This window comes from Paroedura picta, chromosome 16 (genome assembly GCF_049243985.1).
Source record: "Paroedura picta isolate Pp20150507F chromosome 16, Ppicta_v3.0, whole genome shotgun sequence".
NCBI lineage: Eukaryota > Metazoa > Chordata > Lepidosauria > Squamata > Gekkonidae > Paroedura > Paroedura picta.
In genome coordinates, this window is record NC_135384.1 from 23,156,265 (window position 1) to 23,181,550 (window position 25,286).

The 25,286-nt window shown below is 49.2% G+C and overlaps 1 protein-coding gene across 5 annotated transcripts in view; it reads left to right on the plus strand.

The window, feature by feature from the left end:
• SKAP1 (src kinase associated phosphoprotein 1) overlaps positions 1–25,286 on the plus strand; it is a 351,262-nt gene that overhangs the window by 279,184 nt on the left and 46,792 nt on the right. For 2 of the 5 annotated variants that reach the window (XM_077315029.1, XM_077315030.1), the window contains exon 11: positions 17,055–17,105. The exons of the other annotated variants lie outside the window; for them this stretch is intronic. In XM_077315029.1, the coding sequence (XP_077171144.1) occupies positions 17,055–17,105 (51 nt within the window). The remainder of the gene's footprint in view (positions 1–17,054; positions 17,106–25,286) is intronic. 5 annotated transcript variants of the gene reach the window in all.

Sequence of the window (25,286 nt, forward strand, 5' to 3'; positions counted from 1 at the left end):
GATTACATTACACACGGGACATGCTCACGCAAAGCAGCCATGTGCCCAGGTCTTCACAGTGACGTGCAGCTGTGCAGCCTACCTTTATGCTTTCAGTTTCACTTTATCCTCACAATAACCCTGCGAGGTAGGTTAGGCCGAGTGGCTGCGCCTGGCCTAAGGTCACCAGCAAGCTCCCATGGTGAAGTGGAGATACAAACCCAGGGCTGCCAGAGCCTAATCTGATACTCTAACCCAGGGGTAGTCAAACTGCGGCCCTCCAGATGTCCATGGACTACCATTCCCAGGAGCCTCTGCCAGCATTCGCTGGCAGGGGCTCCTGGGAATGGTAGTCCATGGACATCTGGAGGGCTGCAGTTTGACTACCCTTGCTCTAACCACTTTGCCAGGCCGGCTACCTTACGTGACCTAGCAGCCGTGATCTCCCCCCCCCCTTCTCATCCTGACCTCTTTGCCAGACTTGTTGATTCTGAGGCCAGATCTTCATTCAGCGCATCTCTCCCCAGCCCAAGCAGCTTTGCCTCCCTTCCCCCATGTACCGAGGCAGGCCTGAATACGGGGCAGATCCTCCAAGGAGCTGTGTTTTAATGTTGCAATTTGATTCAATTTTCCACTCTATAAAATTACCCATCATTGTTCGTTGCCTCCTAACAGACACCTTCACTCTTAATTTAACAATCCTATCGAATTCTGCCTCGGAAATTGGAAAAATTTATCACCTGTGAAATTTTATTTTTCCTTGGTTGTATCTGTTTTTGTAAAACTTCATTAGCGCCGATGACTTGCTGAGGAAATTATCTCTCTCTCTTTCTCTCTCTCTCTCTCTCTCTCTTTCTCCTCCCCCCTTCCCTCTGCCTCAATCGCAGTCCCTTTCATTCTTAAAATAAAAAGAACACTCAACCACAACTGAGATTTTTTATTTGCATAATAAAAAAATACTGCACAAGAAGAGGAACAACACAGACGCATCCAAACCCTCGGCTGAATTTTGAGATTTGCTGTGTGGGATCAGAACAATTATCCCTTCCGCACAGCAGCTGTAAGCCCAGGGAAACATGCGGATAGAATGGCAGTTTCTTGGCTCAGTTGTTGGACTCTTAAACCAGGGGGGCAGTGGGACTCTGCACACACCTTTCTGGCCATCACAGCCACCAATAACTCTGGCCCGTGAAACATTTTGAAACCACCCAGTGGCCATCAGAGCATCCAGTAGCAGGGAGTTCCACAGATAGCTGCACAACAAAGTCCCCGAGGACCAGATGAGCAAGGACTGATGAAGGAGGAGGAATCCATGAGTGAAAAAGGGGTGTCTCTTTTTTTATTTGTAAAGGTGTGTGAGTAAGGTTGATGCCCCTTTCCCCCCCTTGCCTTGCTCTAAGCAATCCTAGATTTTGGCATTTTTCCCACTGCCAGGCTCTGCTTCTCGTGAGCCAGGTCAGGTGGAAGATAAGCGTGCCAAACCTTCTGCATTACAGATGAATCGGGGAGCGCAAAATAGCTACCCACCCGTCCTCCACTTTACACACGAATGAACATACAGATCTCATCATCTTGCCTCGTTTTCCTTTTATATTGGCCTCGTTCTAAATATAAGGGTAAGCACTGCATTGGTAACTTTTGTGTCCAAAATCCTCATTAAATCTGCAGATGACACCAAATTGGGAGGAGTAGCAGACCCCCCCCCCCAGAAGATAGAGTTCAATGAAATCAGAACACATTGGAAAAATGGACAAATGTGAATAAGATGCAATTCAATAAGGAGAAGGTCAGAGTTCTACGTCTGGATCACAAAAATGAGAAGCCTGCAAACTGGATGGGAGATACACTTCTAGGTAGCCCTGGGTGTGTGAATGTGAACATACTTGTGGACTATAAGCAAAATATGAGCAGACAGTGAGATGTGGCAGTAAAGAAGGCTAATGCAGTCTTGGGAAGTATCAACAGAGGCAACATATCAACATTGCAAGATGTCATTGTCCCTCTGTATACCGCCTTGGTCAGACCGCACCTGGAGTCCTGTGTGCAGTCCTGGAGGCCACACTTCAAAAAGGACGTGGACAAAATTGAGAAAGTTCAAAGGAGAGGAACAAGGATGATCCAGGGCCCAGGGCCCAAGCCCTAGGAGGAAAGGCTGCGGGATTTGGAAATGTTCAGTCTGGAGAAGAAGAGGATGAGAGGGGACATGATTGCTCTCTTGAAATATTTGAAAGGTGGTCAGAGAAAGGTTCCTGTTGGCAGCCGAGGGTAGGAGCTGCAGGAATGGCTTTAAACTACATGTAGAACAATATTGGCTAAATATCGGGGAAATTTCACAGAGTAGTTCAGCAGTGGAATGGGCTGCCCAAGGAGATGGTGAGCTCCCCCTCACTGGCGGTCTATAAGCAGCAGCTAGACAGATCCTTCTCCTGGATGCTTTAGGCTGATTCTGCACTGAGCAGGGGGTGGGACTTGATGGCCTGCATGACCCCTTCCAATTCTAGGATTCTATTAAAGCAGCTGGATTATTGTGGCCTGTGACGTAAGCTGAATCAGGGATTTATGACCTGATTTTCCAACCAGAGACCTGATCGGAATCTCGCTTCAAAACAAACCAACAACACTGTGTGACCCAGTTCTGCTCAGAATGGTGGCCTGGGTGAGAATGGAGGCTTTAGCTTTCCCTCCCGCACTGCTTTTGTGAGCAGAAATGTCGGGGGGGGGGGGAGGGGGATGTTTGTCTTGCTGTTCCAAGTCCAATCATTCTCAAGATCTCAGACTTGGCTCACAGGACATGTCTCATGCAGATAACCCCTGAATTCCAGTAGGTTTATTAATAGGTTTGGCTTTCTTGTCTGCCTGCAGACAAGCTTACACAGAAAAACATTGGGTCATCTTTCAGGGGCCACCAGACCATTAGCTGAGATTCCTCTGGCTGGGGCTTGATGGTTTCCTCCATTCGTGCTTGTAGATATGAAGCCATCTGCATAGGCGGGGGGCCAATGCAGCCTTTTTCAACCTTTTGACCATGGAGGAGCCCCTGGAATCGTTTTTCAGGCTTTGAGAAGCCCCAGAAGTGGTATCAGCCAGCCACACCTCCCTGCTGTGCTCCCAGGAAGTGACATCACCCCCTATGTTCACAGGCAGTCTCGAAGAAGAGTGAGGGGGAGAGGCAGGAGGTGACTTAAGGCAGGAAATGGCATTCAGGTCCCACCCCTCCCAGGCACCGAAACCATGAGAGAACTCATTCATGCTTGGGAAGGGGAGCGATGGAAGCCGTTGGTTCTCTAGTTTGTGGGAGAGTCCATTAAGGCAGGAGTAAAAAGATGGCGGACCCCCTGGTTGGGAATCCCCGTGTGAAGTTGTTTACTGCATTTGAAGTGGGCAACGGAGGCTGTCCGTCTGTATGGGGGAACGGAGGCTGTCCGTCTGTGTGCTGAGGTGCCAGATCTGGGCAAGGCAAGCTTCTTGCTGTCCCGATCTCAGGCAAGGTATCAGGCAAGGCGCCATATAGAGGATGGAGCAGAGTTGTTCTCTCTTGCCCCAGAGGGACGGACCAGATCCAATGGGATGAAATTCATTCAAAAGAAATTCCGTCTAAACATCCGGAAGAAGTTCCTGACAGCCAGAGTGGTTTCTCAGTGGAACAGGCTTCCTCGGGAGGTGGTGGGTTCTCCATCTTTGGAAATTTTTAAGCCGAGGCTGGATAGCCATCTGACGGAGACGCTGTTTCTGTTAAGGCTCAAGGGGATGGCAGGTTACAGTGGATGAGCGATAGAGTTGCGAGTGTCCTGCATAGTGCAGGGGGTTGGACTAGATGACCCAGGAGGTCCCTGCCAACTCTATGATTCTATGATTCTATCTACAAAGGGATGCCAACCTCCAGGTGGGACCTGGGGATCTCCCGGAATTACACTTCCTCTCCAGACTACAGAGATCAGTTCCCCAGGAGAAGAGGGCTGCTTTGGAGGGTGGACTCTGTGGCATTTTACCCCACTGAGGTCCCGATGCTCCCCAGGCCTCACCCGCAACTCTCCTGGAGTTTCCCAGCCTGGATCTGGCAACCCTATGCCCCCCTCCCCTAGCAGCGGCCAGGGCGGGCCGGCAACCCTATCCGCACCCCGTATTCCGACAGCAAGCACAGCCTGTGGAATCCAACGCAGCCGAGTTTGAAGGACTGCCGATGAAAGATTCATGTCCTAATTAAATGCAAGGTGTGCCTGCCTCCGCCGCCTCTCCCTGGCGCCTTGCAAAGGGGAGGCTGCCGGGAGCTGCACCCGCTCTTTCTGTGGCTGGCCCAGCAGTGATGGGAGGCAGTCCGGCGGTCAGAGCGAGCCCAGGTTGCAGCCTCTCCACTGAAGGCTGGCAGCGCCTTCCGGAGGAAAAGGGTGCGTGGCTTCCTTCCCAAAAGCCGCCATCCATCACAAGCTTTTAGGGGCCCCGTGCAGCTGGGAAAGTCTGGCATTTAATTATGATATTAATGTTTCAGCTGCAATCTTTCAACTTGGCTGCCTTGGATTCGACTCTTTCGGCCTGGTGCCTGAGCATCATGCAGTCAGCACTCGGGCAGAGCTGGCAGCAGTTCTGCACCAGACGTAGGGTTGCCAGCTCCAGGAGGGAGGGGGGGGGACGCTGGGGATGGCAGGCTTTGGGGAGGGAAAGGAGCTCAACAGGTTGCAATGCCATAGAATCCCCCCTCCAAAACAGCCGTTTCCTCCAGGGGAAGTGATCTTTCTCATCAGGGGATCAATGGTAACCCTGGGAGATCTCTAGGCCCTGCCTAGAGTTTGACATCCCATCTATAGAGGTCCGCCTGCTTGGCATACAGCAGCCGTCCCCCCTGCCCGGCATCAGAGGGACAAGCAAGGCAGCAAGGCCTGAGCAGGAGTGGATTGAGGATTTATGGGGCCTTAGCAGAGTGCGATTGCAGCAGGAGCAGCCAGACTGGTGGTTTCTTCTCCTCCCAGTGCTGTCTCCTGCTGGTCTATCTAGTCATCAGTTGTCTTGATTCTTCTTCTTCTTCTTCTGCTTCTGCTTCTGCTTCTGCTTCTGCTTCTTCTTCTGCTTCTGCTTCTTCTGCTTCTGCTTCTTCTGCTTCTTCTGCTTCTTCTTCTGCTTCTGCTTCTTCTGCTTCTGCTTCTGCTTCCCCCTTTTTCCTTCGTGCCTTCTATTAGAGGTTTGTTTGAAAATGGTAAAGCACCCGGAATGCAAGGGCAATATAGCTGTATCTCAAAGGAAATGCAATATAGATCCACAAAAAAAGAGCAGCAGCTAAAACAGTCGGGATGGGGGAGGGGAAGGGATCCCTGAAGGACTGCTGTCCCTGGCTCTAGCCTGTCCCAATTGCTGAGATTCAGTGGATTTCTGGATGTCACTAATTCTGGAGGTTTGAGAGGTGGTCACATTTGGCAGAGTCTTCTTGGCAATGGCTCCAAGATGCCAGGATGCCCTCCCCCGTCAAGGTCATCCGGCAAGGAATTACAGCTCATCTCTAGCCTGCAGAGATCAGTTCCCCCAAAGAAAATGGGTGCTTTGGAGGGTAGACTTTAGGTCACTGTACCCCACCATGGTCCCTGTGCTCCCCAAGTTCCCACCGCAGGTCTCCAGCAGGTTCCCCGACCTCCACGTCCCCCACCAGTAGCCCAAGGAGATCCGGGTCAATCTGGCATCAGTTTGGTGGGCCAGTTTGGTGTAGTGGTGAGGAGTGCAGACTTCTAATCTGGCAAGCTGTATTGTGGGACAGAAAAGACAGGATCTATGGAAATACCCTGTATGGAGACGGAAGCAATGGACCATCTAGTGTGATGGTGGCTGTATGCTGTGATGGCAGGTGGGATCTCAGGCACAGGTTTTTGCCAGTGCTGCTAATGTCAGTGCTCTTGTCACTGTCCTAGGGCAGCGAGGTTGATTGGGGTGTGGGCTGTTATGAAAGCCAAACAAGACAACAGCAATGGTAGAGGCTGTGGGCAGTTTAGTGCAGTTGGTTGGATTGCTGTGTTCGGAACCTTGGTTCCATGCCCTGCAGTTGTGAAACTCCCTGGGTGGTTCATGAAGGCCTTTCTCAGCCTAACTGAGAGCCAGCTTGGTGTAGTGGTTAGGAGTGCGGACTTCTAATCTGGCATGCCGGGTTCGATTCTGCACTCCCCCACATGCAGCCAGCTGGGTGACCTTGGGCTCGCCATAGCACTGATAAAGCTGTTCTGGCCGAGCAGGAATCTCAGGGCTCTCTCAGCCTCACCCACCTCACAGGGTGTCTGTTGTGGGGAGAGGAAAGGGAAGGCGACTGTAAGCCGCTTTGAGCCTCCTTTGGGTAGAGAAAAGCAGCATATAAAAACCAACTCATCATCATCATTCCTTCAAATATTTAGGAGGCTGGCTAAAAACGTTCATTTCATTCTTTCAGGGCTTAGCTAACCAATTGTGGGCCAGGAGTGGGTGTGGCTGAGAGAGCGGTTTTATTCTTTCTGCAGTTTACTATGGCTGCATTGTGGGATGTGGGAGCCACCTTTATGCCATTTTATCTTGTCAGCCCATCTCCCCTCCCCAGCCACAATTGCTGAGACGTTGCGTTGACATCACATGTTGTGTGTGTGTGTGTGTGTTTGTTTCATTAGTCACATGCATTCCGTTGCGCAACTGAGGTTTTTTATTTTGATATAAGCTTCTTCGGGGATGTTTGCCCCCATAAAAAGGGGGCCGACTAAAATATTTCAGTGCCTCAGCAACACACAGAGGTCACCAAGGAGACTTTCTGCAGAACTTTGGCTCAGTTTGGGATGAAGGGCTTGGGCTGACCGAACCCATTAAGAGAGCTCGTCTCATGCGGTTGGCGCAGCGGCTGAAACGCTGAGAGTTTCCAGGAAATCAAGAGAGCGAGTGAGACAGGGCAGTCGCCAAAGGCTGCGGCACGGTTGGGCTTCCCTCAGCCGAGCAATTTGAGCTCCTCGCTGGGGATTGATCCGAGAGGGAAAGAAGAAAAGGAGACAGGCTTTCCCAACAGGGTTTTACCCTTTCTGCACTCATGGCTTACTTCTGATTATCAGAGAAGTCGAGTCAGTGTTCCTTTAATTTGGAGTCAGATTAGAAGACGCCACTCTTAACCACTGCACCAAGCTGTCTCTCCACCAAGCCGGCTCTTTGAAAGCTGCTTGACCTTTATTTTGTGGCTCTCCACCAATATTACTTTCCTTTTCTACCCCTACTAATAATTTCTGCCTTAACCCGATGTAAAAAAATATCGAAAACATTTAAAAGATGGGAAACCGGAATGCCAGTAGAGGATGTACAGTGATGGAGGGGGGAGGAGGGTGGAAGGACCAATCCCAATGTGGGCAGTGGAGGAGGACCGGCCTCCCAGGGGAGAGGAAAGGGTAAGGACAAAAACTCGGATGGAACCTTTATGCTTCGGATTAACTTCAGTTTGAGGGCAAATAAAGGGGGGGGGAGAATTGCTGAAAAGCACTCTTTAAAAATCTGGAGAGACAGTGAACAAAATGTGAACTGATCCCTGAAGGGTGGGAAATCAATACAAAAGGGTGGGGGGGGCACCCAATGCACATCCAATTGGAAAGCAGGATGAAATGCAGAAGGGGGAGGGGATGAGAGGAATGCACTGTGAAAGCAAAGGAAAACACCAGTGCAGAAAAGGCCAGGATTCCCAGCTTATTATAGCAAGCTTTCTAAAGTATCTCTGCACCAACTTTCCAATGCATCTCTTGAAATGAGTTCAGATAAGGACTCCATGCAGTAGACTTTGTGCTGCTGCATGCAGCATGTCATAGTGTTGTCAGGTTCGTTCTAGCCACCAGTAAGGGCGGGGTAGGGTTGCCAGATCCAGGAAGGGGCAGGGACCTCAATGGTGAATGATGGTGAATGATGCCACAGAGTCCACACTCAATCCCATGCATTTTCTCCAGGGGAACTGACTTCTGTAGTCTGGAGAAGAGCTGTAATTCCAGGGGATCTCCAGTCCCATCTGGAGGCTGGCATCCCTAGTGTGTAACCAGGTGAGATAGCAGCTGAGGAACTCATTGGAACAACTTCTCACAGAGTTGCAGACACCTTTCGGGGACTGGGTAGCTTGACCTTCATGCTAGGAACCTGGGAGTACACTTAACACTGTAATACTATCCCAAGTTCAGTCTCTAACCCAATGGACTTTGACAGGAGCTACTCACCATCAGTGGCTGAGTTCCTTTGGACTCCCAGTTCAGGCCCTTTCCGTGCTCCACAGAGCTGTGGGTTTCCTTGGTCTGCCAAAACATCTGGGATGGGGGACTGGAGATCTCCCAGGATCACAGTTGATCTCCAGACATCAGAGATCAGTTCCTCAAGAGAAAAGGACAGCTTTGGAGGGTGGACTCAGTGGCAGTTTATCCCACTAAATTCCTTCCCCTCCCCAAACCCTATCTTCTGGGGTCTCTACCTCCAAAACTCCAGGAATTTTCTCAACCTGGAGCTGGTGATCCTAGTTTTCCCAGCTGGGTCTTTTGGCCTCTGGCAGCTGGTCAAGGATCCTAAGAGTGGACCTCGCTCACTGCAGGACTAGATGAGGGCGTGGCTTCTCAAAGCCCCTGCCTGGTCCTGAAGATGCCCCAGAATGGAAGGTTACTTTGCAGCCTCCTGCCGTTTGAATCGGCCACACGTTTTGCTGGCTCCTTTTTATTCCACTTTGGACATGTCCATAAGAGAAGCATTTGAGTTTCCTGCGTCTATAAATCAAACGGAAGAGCCCATTGATTGATACGTGCATTCGGATTTGGAAAGGGTTCTCTTTCTGCTGTCTGTGTGTCATTAATAGAACGGTCTTGAAGGTGCCTGAGCTCTGATCTATGCCTGGCCCGTTGCCCGGAGAGGAGACCTTCCGGGAAATCCCCCTGTTAACCGCTCCTCGGAGCTCCTTGGAGGAAAGGCCCAATGCACATGTCGAAAATGAATGAACAACGTCCAGAAGTTACACAAAGCAGGCTCTGAGCAAAATCGAACCGGGAATTCTGGGTATGCATCATTGCAACAAAGGGGAGATGCGAAGGACGGCTCTCTGCTGGATTTTACCCTCAGGTCCTTTGGAGGCCCATCCATTTACTGCACATTAAAAGTGCATTTGTTTCCCATTTGTTGCGTGCCGTCTATGCGCCTCCCCACAGGATCCGTGCACATATGTGGTGCCCATTTTAGGCGTGGAAAGTGTTGGATGTTTCTGCTCCCCCATGATGATACCATTTCTACCTTTCTCCACCACCACCCTTGACCCTTGCGCCATCGGTGGAGAAAGAGGAGGAGGATTCGGTTCTTATTCCTTGCTTTTCTCTACTTTAAAGCGTCTCAAAGTAGCTAACAATCGCCTTCCTTTACTCTCCCCCCAACCGGCACTTTGTGAGGTAGGAGGGGCTGCTGAGAGAGCTCTGAGAGACCTGGGACTGGCCCAAGGTCACCCAGCAGGCCTCATGTGTCTCAAAGTGGCTTACATTCGCCTTCCCTTCTTCTCCCCCAATAGGCACTTTGTGAGGTAGGTGGGGCTGAGAGAGCTCTGAGAGACCTGGGACTGGCCCAAGGTCGCCCAGCAGGCCTCATGTGTCTCAAAGTGGCTTATATGCGCCTTTGCTTCCTCTTCCCCCAACAAGCACCCTTGTGATGTAGGTGAGGCTGAGGGAGTTCAGAGAGAGAGCTGCACCTGGCCCAAGGTCACCTAGCAGGCCTCATGTAAAGGAGGAGTGGGGAATGCAGCCCCCTGTTCCAGACTGGAGTCATCCCAGCTGCGGTAGGGAAGCCAGGGCTGCACACATGCAATGAATGCCAGTCTAGAGGCCATTTGGGGTTGCTGGAGGAGCGAATCCAGAAAGCAAAAGGGATTCTGGTTCAGATTGAAGGCACATATCAATATGTATTGGAACCATTATTTATGCCGCGTTTCCACAGTTCAGGGCCCCTGAGGCAGCAGACCATCAAAACATTAAAACAAATTCTAACATGCATATATATATATTATAGTGACCAGGTATCCAGATTCTCCCAGGACAACCCCGCTTCTGGGCCAAATGCCCTGTGTCCCGCCGAGGTCTCCGAATGTCCCATGATGCCTGGCAGCTCCACTTGCTCGGAGGCCAGGAGGGAAGGGAGGAGGCGTGTCCCTTCCGGGGCTTCCTGATTGTGCCCTCCCTTCTCCCTCTCTGGGGCTTCCTGCTTGTGCCCTCCCTTCTCCCTCTGCCCTCGCCTGCCCCTGCAAGCCATGCACTGGGCGAGGATGGCAGCGAGGCAGGCGTCTGTGAGGGAGGCATGCGAGGCGGGTCAGGTCTCCTCCCCTGAGGCAGGGCATGCACACAGGCACAGCCCAGCAAGTTCCGGGCCAGGAGGAGTTAACATTGGTGAGCTCAGTCGGAGGGGGCGGGAGAGGGGACGCCGCGATGACGATGACGATGCTTCCCTCACCCTTTCTTGGGTTGCTTTGACCCCCCCAACCCAATTCAGCATATCCCAAATCCCCTGAATCCCAGGTTTGTTACTGGGATTTGGGTTCAGTTTTATTTGGAATACATGCCAGTTATTCACTTCCAAAGCTTTTAAATAGCTCTGGAGACACAAGCAGCTGATCCATCAAGAGACTTTTCTCCATGGAACAGCTCTTTGTTAGGCTGGGGCGGAGTACAGTTCTCATCCCCCCACCCTCGCACCGCCCAACCAGCAGCTGATCTGGGGAGATGTCAGGGATTCCTTTTCCTAAATGGTGTTTCTAGTGCAGGTTGCTGTAGGAAGCCCAGATGTTGGTAAACAAATTAAGGTTGCCATCCTCCAGGTGGGGCTTGAATATCTCCCTCTTTTAAAGCTGATCTCCAGTAGAGCTGCCAGATGTCCTCTTTTTAGATAATATATCCTCTCTCTCTCTCTCTCTCTCTCTCTCTCTCTCTCTCTCTCTCTCTCTCTCTCTCTCTCTCTCTCTCTCTCTCTCTCTCTCTCTCTGTTTTGGTGTCTGTCTTCTTTTGGGATCTTTTAAAAAAATATCCCCTTTGGGTTGGAAGGTTAGGAATATTCCTAGTTATCAGCAATTACCCCCTGCTTAAATAGGAGAGGTATTTAAAATGAGAGTTGTCATGGTGATCACTCATTTGAAGCAGTCCATCAGGACAGTGGTCCCCAACCTCCAGTCCGAGGACTGGGACCAGTCTGTGGATCAGTCCGGTACCTGGCCGCAGCTCCTCCTCGTCCTCCTCCCCGGCTGCTGCCTCTGGGGCTGTCCTGCCACTCTGCCGCCAGCTCACCTTTGGTGTTCTCCAGTGGTCGCCATGGCTGGGGCTCCCCTTCGGTGTGGCACTGCACAGCTGCTGCTGGCAGCGCCCCCCAATTGGCGCCGGGAAGTCAGGGATGCCGGCAGGAAAGCAAGTGGAGCAGGGGCTCAGGTGGCAGCGACGTCCCCCAGCAAAAGACTAACCCTGGTCCCTGATAATAAAAAGGTTGGGGACCACTGCGTCAGGAAATGTGCCCTCTTTCTTCCACTTTTCGAAATACGGAAGCCCTGTCTCCAGACTACAGAGACCAGTTCTCCCTGGAGAAAACGGCTGCTTTGAGGGAGGGAGTCCATGACATTGTATCCCTCTGAGATCCCACCCCTCCGGGAACCCCGCCCTCTGCAAACTACCCCCCCCCCGCCCCGGAAAAAAAATAATCTCCAGGTATTTTTCCAATCCAGACCAGGCAACTCTAGTGCACAGAGCCTGTTCCCACTTGGAGGAAACGGGGGCGGAGGAGGCCTTGCCCACCTTTCTGTCTCCATCAGCACTAAGGCTAAAGAGGACATTGATTGGCATTGAGGAGTCCGCAGGCTGCCCCCCCAAACATCCCTCTGCTTAGAAGCAGGAACGAGGAGCAACCCGATTTGTCCCGTTCACTCCCCCCCCCCCCCCGTGACAGCATTGCCTGGAAGGATATTAATCTTACTTTGATGGTTCCATTATTGTTGCTTTCCCCTTCTTTTGTAAAACAAAAAACAAATCATTGCAAGAAAATAACATTTACGGTTCTCCTTCACAAATGCACGGAGCGTGGGGGCAGTGTCAGGGAGGGGGGGGGGAAGGAGGCGCACTCAATAATTTATTTTAAAATCAATGCTAATGAGGTTGCCTCTCGTCATTGGCTTGAGTTGTGCAATCAAGGTTGATTTATTTAGGAAAGATCTTTGGTGCCACTTTCCCGTCTAATGGCGGGGGCTGGAGCAGGGCGGGCCGGGCCGTTGCTCTGACCCTTCCAACTTCAGATCCAATTCTGAATTCGCAAAGGGAAGGCCAGACCAGGTTTGCATTGATTTGCATTGAGTGCCAGAGACAGCTGTGCCCTAGTCAAAGCGAGGGTGGGGAGAAACTTGGGTTTCCCGAAAGTGCAGCAGAACAAGGTTGTCTAGTGGGCCGTGTGCTAAATTGGATGAGATCATAGAATCAGAGACCAGAATCAGAGAGTTGGATGGGGCCGTACAGGCCACCTATGCGATGAGTTTAATGCAAAAGAGTGGTCAGCTTAACGTCCGGAAGTTCCTGACAGAGTGGTTCCTCAGAGCCAGCTTGGGGTAGGGGTTTGGAGTGCCAACTTCTAATCTGGCAAGCTCGGTTTGACTCCCCGCTCCTCCTTTACATGCAGCCAGCTGGGTGACTTTGAGCTCGCCACAGCACTGATAAAGCTGCTCTGACTGAGCAGTGATATCTCGGCTCTCTCAGCCTCCCCTCCCTCACAGGGTGTCTGTTGTGGGGAGAGGAAAGGGAAGGAACTGCCTGAGAAAGCAGGGAAGGTGTTTAAGAGAAACTGGGAGGAGGCATCATAGAATCACAGAACCATAGAGTTGGAAGGGGCCATACAGGCCATCTAGTCCAACCCCCTGCTCAACGCAGGATCAGCCCTAAGCATCCTAAAGCATCCAAGAAAAGTGTGCATCCAACCTTTGCTTGAAGACTGCCAGTGAGGGGGAGCTCACCACCTCCTTAGGCAGCCTATTCCACTGCTGAACGACTGTGAAAAACCTTTTTCCTGATATCTAGCCTATATCGTTGTACTTGAAGTTTAAACCCATTACTGCGTGTCCTTTAAATGCCTCCAATTTCTCAGGCAGTAGGCTCTGCTGCCTGAGAAAATGGGGGGTCATTTAAAGGGCCCACAAAACAGCTTCTCTCTCAAGATCATCTGTTTGGCACACTTCCCCGCCTTCCCTCAAGCAGAGAGAGCCGGTTTGCATCAGGGAAAGGAGGCATGGGGAACTCCATACCTGTCCTCCCCAAAGTTTAAAGAGCTAGCTGTTTTCTGACCTTTTGGGATGCAGCCGAATCTGTGCCAGGGAAGGGTACTTCAGACCCTTTTAAATACAGCCAAATCAACTCGGACCGAATCCAAAATATTCTGATTTTTTCCCCCTGTGCACCAGCAGGGAAAGCATTTTCCCTGTTTCGTATTCCTAACCAGAAGTGGGTAACATCTATCCATACGGCCATAGTAATGCCCCCCTCCAGGTGGGGACTGGAGATCTCCTGGGATTATTCTTGATCTCCAGGCAGCAGAGATCAATTTGCCTGGAGAAAATGACTGCTTTGGAAGGTGAGCACTATGGCCTGAGATCCCATTGAAATCTTGCCCCTCCCCCAAATATCACCCCCTTCAGACTTCCTTACAAAAATCCTCAGGTATTTCCCAATGCAAAGCCGGAAATCCTACACAGAATCACAGAATCATAGAGCTGGAAGGGGCCATACAGGCCATCTAGTCCAACCCCCTGCTCAATGCAGGATTAGCCCTAAGCATCCTAAAGCATCCAAGAAAAGTGTGTATCCAACCTTTGCTTGAAGACTTCCAGGGAGGGGGCGCTCACCACCTCCTTAGGCAGCCTATTCCACTGCTGAACTACTCTGACTGTGAAAATATCTTTTTCCTGATATCTAGCCTATATCGTTGTACTTGAAGTTTAAACCCATTACTGCGTGTCCTCTCCTCTGCAGCCAGCAGAAACAGCATCCTGCCCTCCTCCAAGTGACAACCTTTCAAATACTTAAAAAGGGCTACCATGTCCCCTCTCAACCTCCTTTTCTCCAGGCTGAACATTCCCAAGTCCCTCAACCTATCTTCATAGGGCTTGGTCCCTTGGCCCCAGATCATCTTCGTCGCTCTCCTCTGTACCCTTTCAATTTTATCCACGTCCTTCTTGAAGTGAGGCCTCCAGAACTGCACACAGTGCTCCAGGTGTGGTCTGACCAGTGCCATATACAATGGGACTGTGACATCTTGTGATTTTGATGTGATGCCCCTGTTGATATAGCCCAAAATGGCATTTGCCTTTTTTACCACTGCATCACACTGCCATCAATCCACTGGAAAAATTTGGCACTTAGTGTTCCAGAGCGGACTTGGCGGTGGGCGGGTAAGATCTCCTGACAGCAGGACATCAATACAGACAACCATTACCAAGCAGGAAATCACTTCAGCGTCCTGCCAGTGGGCTTTGCCAGGCATCCACAGAGAAAATCGGGATGGGGGCAAGATGGTGAAATCCCCCCCCCCCATTTATCAAGGCTCCACTCGCCAAGTCCCTTATATGCCCTATTCAATTGTCATTTGGTAAAGGGGGGCCATGTCCACCCTTTGTCTTCGTTGTCCTCTTTTCCTTCTGGAATCCTTCCTCCCCCTTCCACTCAGGCCCTCCTTCCGCCCACAAGCCTACACCCCCCCCCTTCCACCCTTCCTTTCCTCTTCCCCTGGCCTCCATAATCCCCCTGACAGTGTGTTTCATTCATTGTCTTCTCTTTAGTGAGACCGGAGATACTTGTCAAAGCTAAGGAAGCTTTTCCCTGCTTGTGTTATGCTTATAAAGTGCCATGTAAATTTACGACGCTATAACAAGTGATTGCTATTACTGCCTTAAATAACAATTGATAGGTTTATGGGGCATGTTTTAAAATATGGCCTCCCTCTGCTAGCAGGTGATAGCCCATTTTCCCTTCCTTTTGCTATATGTTAAACTTTGCTATTAGGTTGTTGCTGAGAGGCAGCAAGGGATGAAGGGTGACTCGGCTGCCACTGCCGGAACCATCTTCTCATGAAGAAGATGAAATTAATGCAAAAGAAATTCCGTCTAAACATCCGGAAGAAGTTCCTGACAGTCAGAGTGGTTTCTCAGTGGAACAGGCTTCCTCTGGAGGTGGTGGGTTCTCCATCTTTGGAGATTTTTAAACAGAGTCTGAAGAGCCATCTGATGGAGAGTCTGATTCTGTGAAGGCTCAAGGGGGTGGCAGGTGACAATGGATGAGCGATAGGGTTGTGAGTGTCCTGTGAGTGTCCTGCATAGTGGACTAGATGATCCAGGAGGTGCCGTCCAACTGTCATTCTATGATTCTGTGTGGTCACTGCTTCATCCAGCTGCCATAACATCTGAAATCAACTTCCCACTAGCAATTGCATGTGTTTACTGGCAGATCAAAAGGCACACACAACAACAATTAATAAGAACACTACCTTTGCAGGTTAATATTAATGTTGCTATCTTGCTTATTCCTGTGCCTGGTTGCTTGGTTTAGAATTCAAAGACATTGAAGGAAGACGCAAGATAATCAAGCTGTCAGGGAAGCTTTCCGCTTGTCAAATCAAACAGACTTTGCAACAGGAGAGCATTATGTTGATAGTCTTCATTTCCACCAACCATGAGTGGCTGAGGAGGGCTTCTGGATTCTATTATGAGCAGTAGATTCACTTTGTCAAAGTATTCTGTTCTCGGAGGTACTTGCAATTACCAGTTAGGTAGAGAAGTCAGCCCCAGTTCCTTCTTACCCTTTAACAGTTAAGGTGTCCCAAGAATTATTCAGAGGGGGGAAATAAAGACAAATGTTTTGTTTTTGCCTTACAGCAGTGGTCCCCAACCTTTTTATCACCGGGGACCACTCAATGCTTGACAATTTTAATGAGGCCCGGTGGGGGGGGTAGTTTACTCCTCTACTCTCAACCACTGCCCTAACGCTCTCTGATCACTATGGTAATGTTTAAACATCCCTTCAAAATAAGATACAGACACGCCACAACAATGAACATAAGGAACATTTTATTTTCATGGAAATTTTAACTCGTGACAATGACAAATCAATGGGAACCCTGAGCTTGTTTCTCTGCAACGAGATAGTCCCATCTGGGAGTGATGGGAGACAATGACACCCGAAGTGTGTTGTAAAGGGCCGGGGGGGAGAGAAGGCATCCTTCGCGGCCCACTTCCAATTAGTTAACGGACCACGTGTGGTCCGCAGCCCACAGGTTGGGGATCACTACCTTACAGGATGCCATGTAGCGCCTGCTTAATTGTCCAAAAATTGTGGTATTTTGATTGATCCTAGCCACAACGCATTGTGTAACTGCTGGGCTTGTATTTTTACCCATGAAGCATTAGCTACCCACTCTTCTCATCTATGTGTGTGATCTAATCAATAACATACAGAGGCAGACAGAAAGATACAGGGTCATCTCTAAGTCTTGTCCCTCCCCTTGCATTTAAATCTTCAGGGGGGGGATTAAGCAGCATAAATACAAGTATTTGTATATATGTCCATTGTTTGCCTTGCAAAATAAATTCACAAAGAAAAAAAAAAGTTGAAAAACTACTCCAGCGATGGCGAAGGACTGTGGTGGTGGGGTCACAGGTACTGGCCAATAGATACTTTGTTTTAACTGAATATACTGGGAGCTTGGCAAAATCCCTGTTTTCTCTAGAGAGGGTTCTAGGATTGAGGGATGCCTATCACTTTGCATGGCTGCAAGGGCAAATTTAATCCACTACACTGGAAATGTTATTTTGTTGTAAAGGATAATAAATGTTTTAATAAAACGAAGCAGCCATTTGAGATGGCAATCATTTTTGGTCAGGAATCAACGTATGGGGGAGAAGTTATCCCCACCCCCACCCATTCTGCGCTGCTGTAGCCCTGATCTATATTGAGGTCCCCGTAGTTGTTTTTCAGAGCGGAATTACACATTTGTAATTGGATCTGCCATGGATCTCCAGCATCACCAGCAGTCTGTCCCAGTCAGCAGGTGCCGATTGGAATTCCTTATTGGTTTTTATCTCCTTTCAGATGAGGAACTTGGCTTGATGGCTCCAGACACTGAAGGGCTGGAGAAGACAGGTCAGTGGGGCCAGTAAAAGAGGATCGGGTTGGGGCCCAAATGAAATCTCCATTTAAGATCCCTTCACATGTTGCGTCTCTGTGGTTCAACCCTAGCAATCCTAACATTAATGCTTAAATATATATGTGAGGCAAACCCAGGTTTGTTTATTTATTTATTTATGGCAGGATTTATACCCCGCTATTTCTCCAAGGACTCCTGGTGGCTTACAGTAAAAACATTCATAAATTAATTAAAACCCCAATAAAAAACCCAACTGATCCTCTAAGAATGACAGCCAATTAATACCCTCTATCTCCTGAGCAGACCAACCAAGGTGGGGACAATGATGTGCATGTTCTACCCCTGGGGGGGGGGCACTTTGATCTTAACTCTGGCCTCAACCCAGGACCTGGCGAAAGAGCTCCATTTTACAGGGCCTGCTGAACTCTCCTGGGAGCTCATTCCACCAGGTTGTGGCCAGGACCAAAAAGGCCCTGGCCCTTGTTGAGGCCATGCAGACTTCCTTCGGGCCAGGAACCTCCAACAGATTAGTACCTGCAGAGCAAAGGGAGCATAAGAAGACAAGCGGTCCCTCAGATAGGTTTTGAAACATGTGATTTATCCAAGTATACTTGTCAGAATGCAAAACGTGGATGTAGCTCCATGTTGGCTATATATCTGACCACAAACTTTGGCTTCTTGTCCCATGACACTTAAAATGGCCTGGGCTCCAGCCTCTTTCCTTTTGCTCTCCTTTTCACAATAAGAACCTCAGGCAGCTAAAGGTGGCAGTGCTTGGTTGAAACAAATGTTAATTTTCTTCTCAAATGTCCACCTCTCATATTGATCGTCCCCAGTCTTGTTTGTTTTCGAAGGCCCTCAATCGTGAAGATTCTTTTCTCCAAATTAGGTGGAAAAGCCATAGGGGGACGATGCCCGTCCTCTCCAGCCCAAATGACTCACTTTAGCTGATAAAAAGTGTACATTTTTCTCACACTTCAGAGCAGCTCCATCTTTCCTCCCGGTTACCTGTGTTGGGGTTTTGGCAGCATACAAATGTGCTTACATCTAATCAGTCAATTAAAAGCTAGATGATTAATTATGCTTCAAAAAAACTTTAATTGGTTGACAGCCTTACCTTGTAGCCTTCCTGGATTGTTTTTATTCTTCTGCTCCAATCCCAAGATGTCGAAAGTAGATAACCAATTCAACGCCACCAAATCTCAGTTTCCATCCCTGTTCCCCAAATGTTGGTTCATTGGCTTGTTTTCTACCAGTTTCTTCTCTTGGAACTTCATCGGTCTCTGGGAGGTCAAAGGAATTAGGGGAATTTTCACAGAGCCTTTCAGTTGTGCTGGTTTCACCCTAATCTGGAGCCTACCAGGAACCAATGGTTTTCCTTTTCGATTCTGGAAATATCCCCTTACTCATCGAAAAGTGTTTGAAGTTATCATGGGAAGCAAGCGATCCCTCTGCTATCCTGCTGGACAGGAATGATGTAGACCTCCTGAAATTCTTGGGATGAAATAGGAACATGTAGACCAGGGGTAGTTAAACTGCGGCCCTCCAGATGTCCATGGACTACAATTCCCATGAGCCCCTGCCAGCGAATGATGGCAGGGGCTCATGGAAATTGCAGTCCATTTGCTGGCAGGGGATCATGGTAATTGTAGTCCATGGACATCTGGAGGGCTGCAGTTTGACTACCCATGATGTAGATGAACAATGGAGTACCCAAGAGAACCAGAAATAACCCCAGGAGAGCAAGTCCCCCTTTATCTGATGGGTCATCTCCTCCTTTATTTCTTTTCTTTGCCATGGGAAGACAGTGGTGGGGATCACTTGCTTTGTAATGAGATGAGCCCCATCTGGCAGATTCGAACCCGGCATGCCAGATTAGAAGTCCGCACTTTTAACCAGTGCACCAAACTGGTGTAGTATGAGTCAGAGCCAACTTCTCCAGAGGCATAACGTGCACATCCAGAACTGTTATGGATGCATGCGCTAATGCACCTGACAAAGCGAGTTCTGACTTCTAACAGAGCATGTTTGAATATCTGAAAAACGTATCAGAAGAAGCGTGCTTATAAGCAAATGCTTATACCCAGAATTAAACTAGGTTGGTCTTAAAGGTGCCGCTGGACTCATACTTTGTTCCATCGCTTCAGATCAACACGGCGACTCACCCGAATCTATTTTGTTAGTCCTTAAGTTGCCACTGGCTTCTGGTTTAATTTTCCAAGTTGACAAAGCATACATATATGATCCTCTGATGATCCCTGTCAATCGCAGCCAAGTAACCAAAACTGAATTTCCTAGTTCTGACAGTGGCACTCTTTTTTTTTCTTTTCACATTGCAGAATTTGAAAGGGGGGGGCAAAAGTTTGCTGCTCCCCTCCTCCCCAAATCCATGAAGCAATACGGTTGACACAGGGCTTCCTTTTCCTCAAGCTGCCTGATCCAGCATCCTGGTGCCGAGTATCCCTCCACCCCTTCCACATGCACACACACAAGTGCTTTGAACCTTCTTCCTCCTCCCTCCCTCCTTTTCCTTTAGGAAACAGGCACCAAAAAAGCTTTTTGGTGCCTGCCAGACTTGTAAACTGTAGGGTGGAGGGGCATGAGCAATCCAGGAAGGAGGAAAGCAAAAGAGAGAGGGAGCTCAGGGAAGGGAGAAAAGGTGGCGAATCAGGCCAACGGCAGGGCAGAAAGAGAGTCACAGCCCCAAGAGGAAGGGGGAGAGAAGGCTGGAAAGCTGCCTTCCTCCAGTTCTGCCGGCCGCCTTCCCTTCCAGAGTAGATGAAGGGCCTTCACTCCCACCCTTGTTCTCTCCTTCAGCCTTCAGGCCATATGAGAGTTGAGCGGAAAGCCTGTTTCCTGGAGCCAGCCCTGTCCCACCCACCACCCTCTCTCCAGATACACACACTGGCCCACCTGCTTCCCCCCCCCCAGCCCCAGCCCCCAATCTTCTTGGCTCAGTTCAGGAAAGAAGCACTTAGGTGGGGCTTCCTGCCATTCTGGGCGTCGTCTCTGGCACTGGGCACAGGAAACAGCCGGGTGTAAATAAGCTGCGGTTCGTCAAGGACACTCAGACAGAGCTCCCAGGGTTTTTTTTAATGTGGTGGGAGGTGGTGCAGCTGCAGCATTAAGCATTTGAGGGGAGTGGGGGTCTGGGTGGGCGTGTGGAGAGCTCTTTTAAGAGAGGTGTTGATGGCAAGAGCTGATTTCTAGCAGAAGGCGGGCGGTGCCATCAGGCTGCGGTGAGCCGGTTGTGTTTTCAAGGCAAGCGATGCTCCAAATCGGTTTGCCGTTTTATTTATTTGTTATTTCCCTTTATATACCGCCGCATTTCCTAGGAACCCGCGGCGGTTCACAGAATAAAACATTAAAATACAATAAAAGCCCAATTTACAGTAAAACAAGCAAGTGGTCAAAAACACCAATAATCTATCCCATCCCACATCGTTCAGACGGAGGCCGGGTCTTCTTCCATCAGGAGTGAGTGGGTGCGGTCTAGTAGACTCTAATAGACTTTGATAGACTTTGGGAAGGGTCCTTGATGGAAATACCAGGGTCTACCCTGGCCCCAACCAAACGCCTGGTGGAAGAACTCCATTTTACAGGCCCTGCGGAAAGCTGACATTTCCTGCCTCTGTGTGTAGCAACCTCAATGTTCCAGGTTGAGCCCACTCTGCACACATTGGATAATGCACTTTCAATGCCATTTAGAAGTAGATTTCCCTGTTCCGCACAGGAAAATCCAGCTGCAAAAGGGCATTGAAAGTGCATTATCCGATATGTGCAGAATGGGCCCTGGTCTCCCAGCCTAATTTTAGCCGGGGGTGACCCAGCTTAGGCTCCAAGATCTGATAAGATCAGGCTAGCCTGGGCTACCCAGGTCAGGGTGAGAAGAGGAGTCCATGGGCTTAAATCTGCCAAAAACCACAGAAAGCCCAATTCCATGGTCAAAAGCCTGGGTAGTGTAACAGTTAAGCGTGACAGAATCTGATCAATTCCCGTTCTTCAGCATGCAGCCAGCTGGGTGACCCTGGGCCAGTGACAGAGTTGTTCTCTCTGAGCAGTTCTCTTAGAACTCTCTCAGCCCCACCTACCTCACAGGGTGTTTGTTGGTGTTTGTAAGCCACTTAGAGACTCCTTCAGTTAGTGAAAAGTGAGGTATAAAGCCAATTCCTTCTCTACCCAAAGATGCTCAGAGATGGCCTGGGGCCTGTTCAGTAGTAAAAGAAAAGCACTCTTCCTATGCTCAGAAGCTGTCTGCAATGTATCATTGCTTTATGTGTTTCTAAGCTGACAGTTTCTGGGGTTCAGCTCTTGATTAAAGTGAACCGTGCACTGTTAGATTCATTTTAAGTGCGCTTCATGGGTCTTCCCCCCTACCATCTCAATTTTTCAGAAAATTATTTCTAATGGTTTCTAATATGCTTTTATTGTTCTTTTGTTGCATTGTTTAAGCTGGCTTAATTGCAGGGAGGGGCACCATATAAGTTAATTGTCATCTTTACTGAACATTTCCCTCTATGTAATTCTTCTCAAGATACAGATCGTAACTGTTTAGCAGCGTAGGTTTAGCAAAACATCTCACTTCGGGGAGGGGGGGCTTGTCAAGTGGCTGAAGGAAACTCCATTTTGAGCTGGCACTTCCGTTGACTTCTGACTCAGTAGAATTTCAAAGGGAATTTGGAGGCTCCTCCTCAGGCACAGGTGAAAGAAAGCTGCCACCGAATGCCAGTAAGGAAGAAACCCAGTTTTTAGAAACCCAAGTTTTACCTTCCATCTTCTGCTTCAAGACCTCTAAAGAGAAGCAATACCAGCAAGCGATGTCAGTTGCTTTTGCTCCCTTTCCCCAGTGAGACCTCCAAGGAAGTCCAAGGGAAATTCAATAAACTGATGGCATTTTAATCGGGACAGAGGGAGCTATTGCTCTGTACCTAAGAAGCCAATGGATTTCATTTCCAGTAAAATGCAGGGAAGCGCTGAAGGTTCCAATGAAACACCCCCCGCAATTTTTAAGGATAACTCTTTGCTTCAGGCCAGCTGTCCTTTTTGCTTTGGTTCTTCTTACTTGAATCAACCGGTGAGAAACAGCTAAGCAGAATTACAGAGGATTCCAGGATCCTTTGTACATCACAGCCAATGTAGTTAAGAATGGTGGGCTCCAGTCTGGATAACCCAGCTTCATTCCCACATTTCTTCTACATGAAGCCTTCTGGGTCACCTTGGGCCAGTTACAGTTCTCTCAGAACTCTCTCAGTCCCATCTGGCTTTTTGAGACTCTTTCAGGTAGAGAAAAGTAGGATATTAGAAACCCTACTCTTCTTCCTTCTCCGCATGAGGCCTGCTGGGTGACCCAAGCCAGTCACAGTTCCCTCAGAACTCTCTCAGCTTCACACGCCTCACAAGGTGCCTGTGTGGGAAAAGGAAAGGAAGATGATTGTAAGCCATTTTTGAGACTCCCTAGGGCGGAGAAAAGCAATGTATAAAAACCAACTCTTCTTCAAACCCTCTGAGTTTCAGGAAAGACAAAATAGCTGTGCTCTTAATTTTTTTTTTTTTTACAAGAAGAGGGGTTTTTTTTTACCCTGCTTTTCATTGCTCAAGGGAGTCTCAAAGTGGCATACACTCAGCTTCCTTTCCTCTCCCCACAACAGACCCTGTGAGGTAGGTAGGGCTGAGAGAGTTCCTGCAGAACTGCTCTGTGACAACAGCTCTAACAGGACTGTGATGAGCCCAAGGCCCCCCAGCTGGCTGCGTGTGGAGGAGCTGAGAATCAACCCCCTGCTGCCACTTTCAACCACTCTTAGCCAAGAAGAGAAAGAGCAAGTTGATCAGAGCGAAGAAAAACAGAGAAAGGAGAATGGAGCGGAAATTCAAAAAGGAGAAAAGAAAACCAGTGGGAGAACTGGATCTGTCCTTTTGCCCACTTCACAGTTGGCTAGAGATGAGCCCTGGCTCGCTTCTCTTTCGGTCGGAAGTCCTGAGCCCTGAGCTGTGTTTTAATTTTCTACATGAGCTCCTGGACTCCCTTCCTGGTCCTACTGCTCCTGCTGTCCCCCTGTTCCCTTTCCAATATCTCAGCTGAAAGCAAGCAGACCTACTTTCTTTCATGTGTGGTTGCCGGCACTGGCTTTCTCCCTCCTCAGCCGTTATCCGTTTCCGCAAACGCCCTTGGCATATTTAGGCAATCTAAAACTGGCCATGCTAATCCGGGGGGGTGGTGGTTCCAGAGTCCCTGACATCCCATTCCAAATGGCGTTTCCCCCCTCCCTTCGACATATGTGCCCCTTGTTACATAACACAGCAGGGCTGGATTAGTGGCAGAGAATCTACTCAATTAAGCACAAGGAGGGCAGGATCTGAAATTTGGGTTGCCAGGCTGAGGTTAGCAAGCAATGGGAAGGGGTGGGGTGGGGTGGGGCCACCAGCTCTAGGACTTCTGGAGATTTGGGGATGGGCCCTGTGGAGGGGAGGACAGCAGGATGTAAAGCCATGGAGTCCCCCCTCCAAAGCAGCTATTTTCTCCCGGCTCTGGAGACAGGCTGAGTTGAGAGTATGTCCCACTGGCCCATGGTTACCCTAAGATCTGCCAGGGCACAGTGGAGATTTGAACCCAGGGCTCCCAGATTGTAGTTGGACACCCTAACCACTACATCACACTAGCTTCACACATTCCCATTCCACACACATTGGCTCATGCGCTTTCAATGTACTTTTGCAGCTGGGTTTTCTTGGCCCTTTCCGCATATGCACTTTGAATGCACTTTAGAAGTGGATCTTCCTGGTTCTGTACAGGAAAACCCAGCTGCAAAAGCACACCAAAAGTGCATTAGACAATGGTTTCCGAAGGGGCCCCTATGTGAAACAGGAAAACCTACTTCTAAACTGCATTGAAAGTGCATTGTCCAATATGTGCCAAAAAAAAAAAAAGGGAAGCAAAGCTATGGGCCATCATCTGAAAGGGAGCAATCTCCCATTGGTAGTCTGGCATTGGCTGAAGTTTATTTCTGGGTGCAGATCATAGAATCATAGAATCATAGAATCATAGAATCATAGAATCATAGAATCATAGAATCATAGAATCATAGAATCATAGAATCATAGAATCATAGAGTTGGAAGGGGCCATACAGGCCATCTAGTCCAACCCCCTGCTCAACGTAGGATTAGCCCTAAGCATCCTAAAGCAAAGATGCTCAGTTCCTTATACATAAATCTTGGCCTGGACACATCTTGCTCAACAAGAGGTTGTACAAAATAATGAGGATTTGGTGGGGTCACCAGTTTCTGGGGGCTGGCTAGAGATCTCCTGCAATTAGAACCAGTCTCCAGGTAACAGAGGTCAGTTCCTCTGGAGAAAATGGCTGCCTTAGGAAGCAAACTCTCTGGAATTAAACCCTGGTTGACGTCCCTCCCCTTCACAACCTGCCCTCCAGGCTCTATCCCCAAAATTTCCAGGAATTTCCCAAGCAGAGCTGGCAACCTTTCCAAGTTACAGCGGAGGAAACCTCTCATGCATAATCGACCCAGGACAATTTCTGAACGTAAGGATGGAATTGGAATATGAACATCTTCTTGCTGTTTTTAATTCCTTCTCTTTATTTGTTGAATTCCTGCCCCCCCCACCCGCCACCCCCCATGTTCCTGATGTATATGTGTGTGCTGATAAAACACTGCAAGCAGAGAAACCTGGTGAGAAATTGTTCAGAGGTTTAAGCGGTAAACACGGTCCCATCGCAATTGCTTCTTTTCAGTGTTTTTATCAGCACGGACGTGAAAAGCCGAACGCAGGAGGAACAAATGAAAAGGGCTCTAAAATAAAATTTGTAAATAACAGAACGCCGAACTCCTCCTAATGCATCGCTTCTTCTTTGGAAACAAGTTATTAAGCAGCTCCGAACTCTGGAGAGACATTTGGAGGAGAATTTTGGAACGAATGCGAATAAGGAGCTGGGAACAAAGAATCAGCTTTGGCATTTATTAATCTGGAGAGATTCTAGATGCTCTCGGAAACCAGCACGCCTTGCGCATGCACAGTGTTGGCTTCAAGGCACACAGCGGCACTCCCTGCTTTTGCTGCCAGCAGAGGCCGGTACCCAAGAAGATGAGGCTTAAGGGCAGCGCGTTTTGGATAAATACCCAAGATTAAGACATCCTTTCAATCTAAGGTGGAATGAAGCCCAT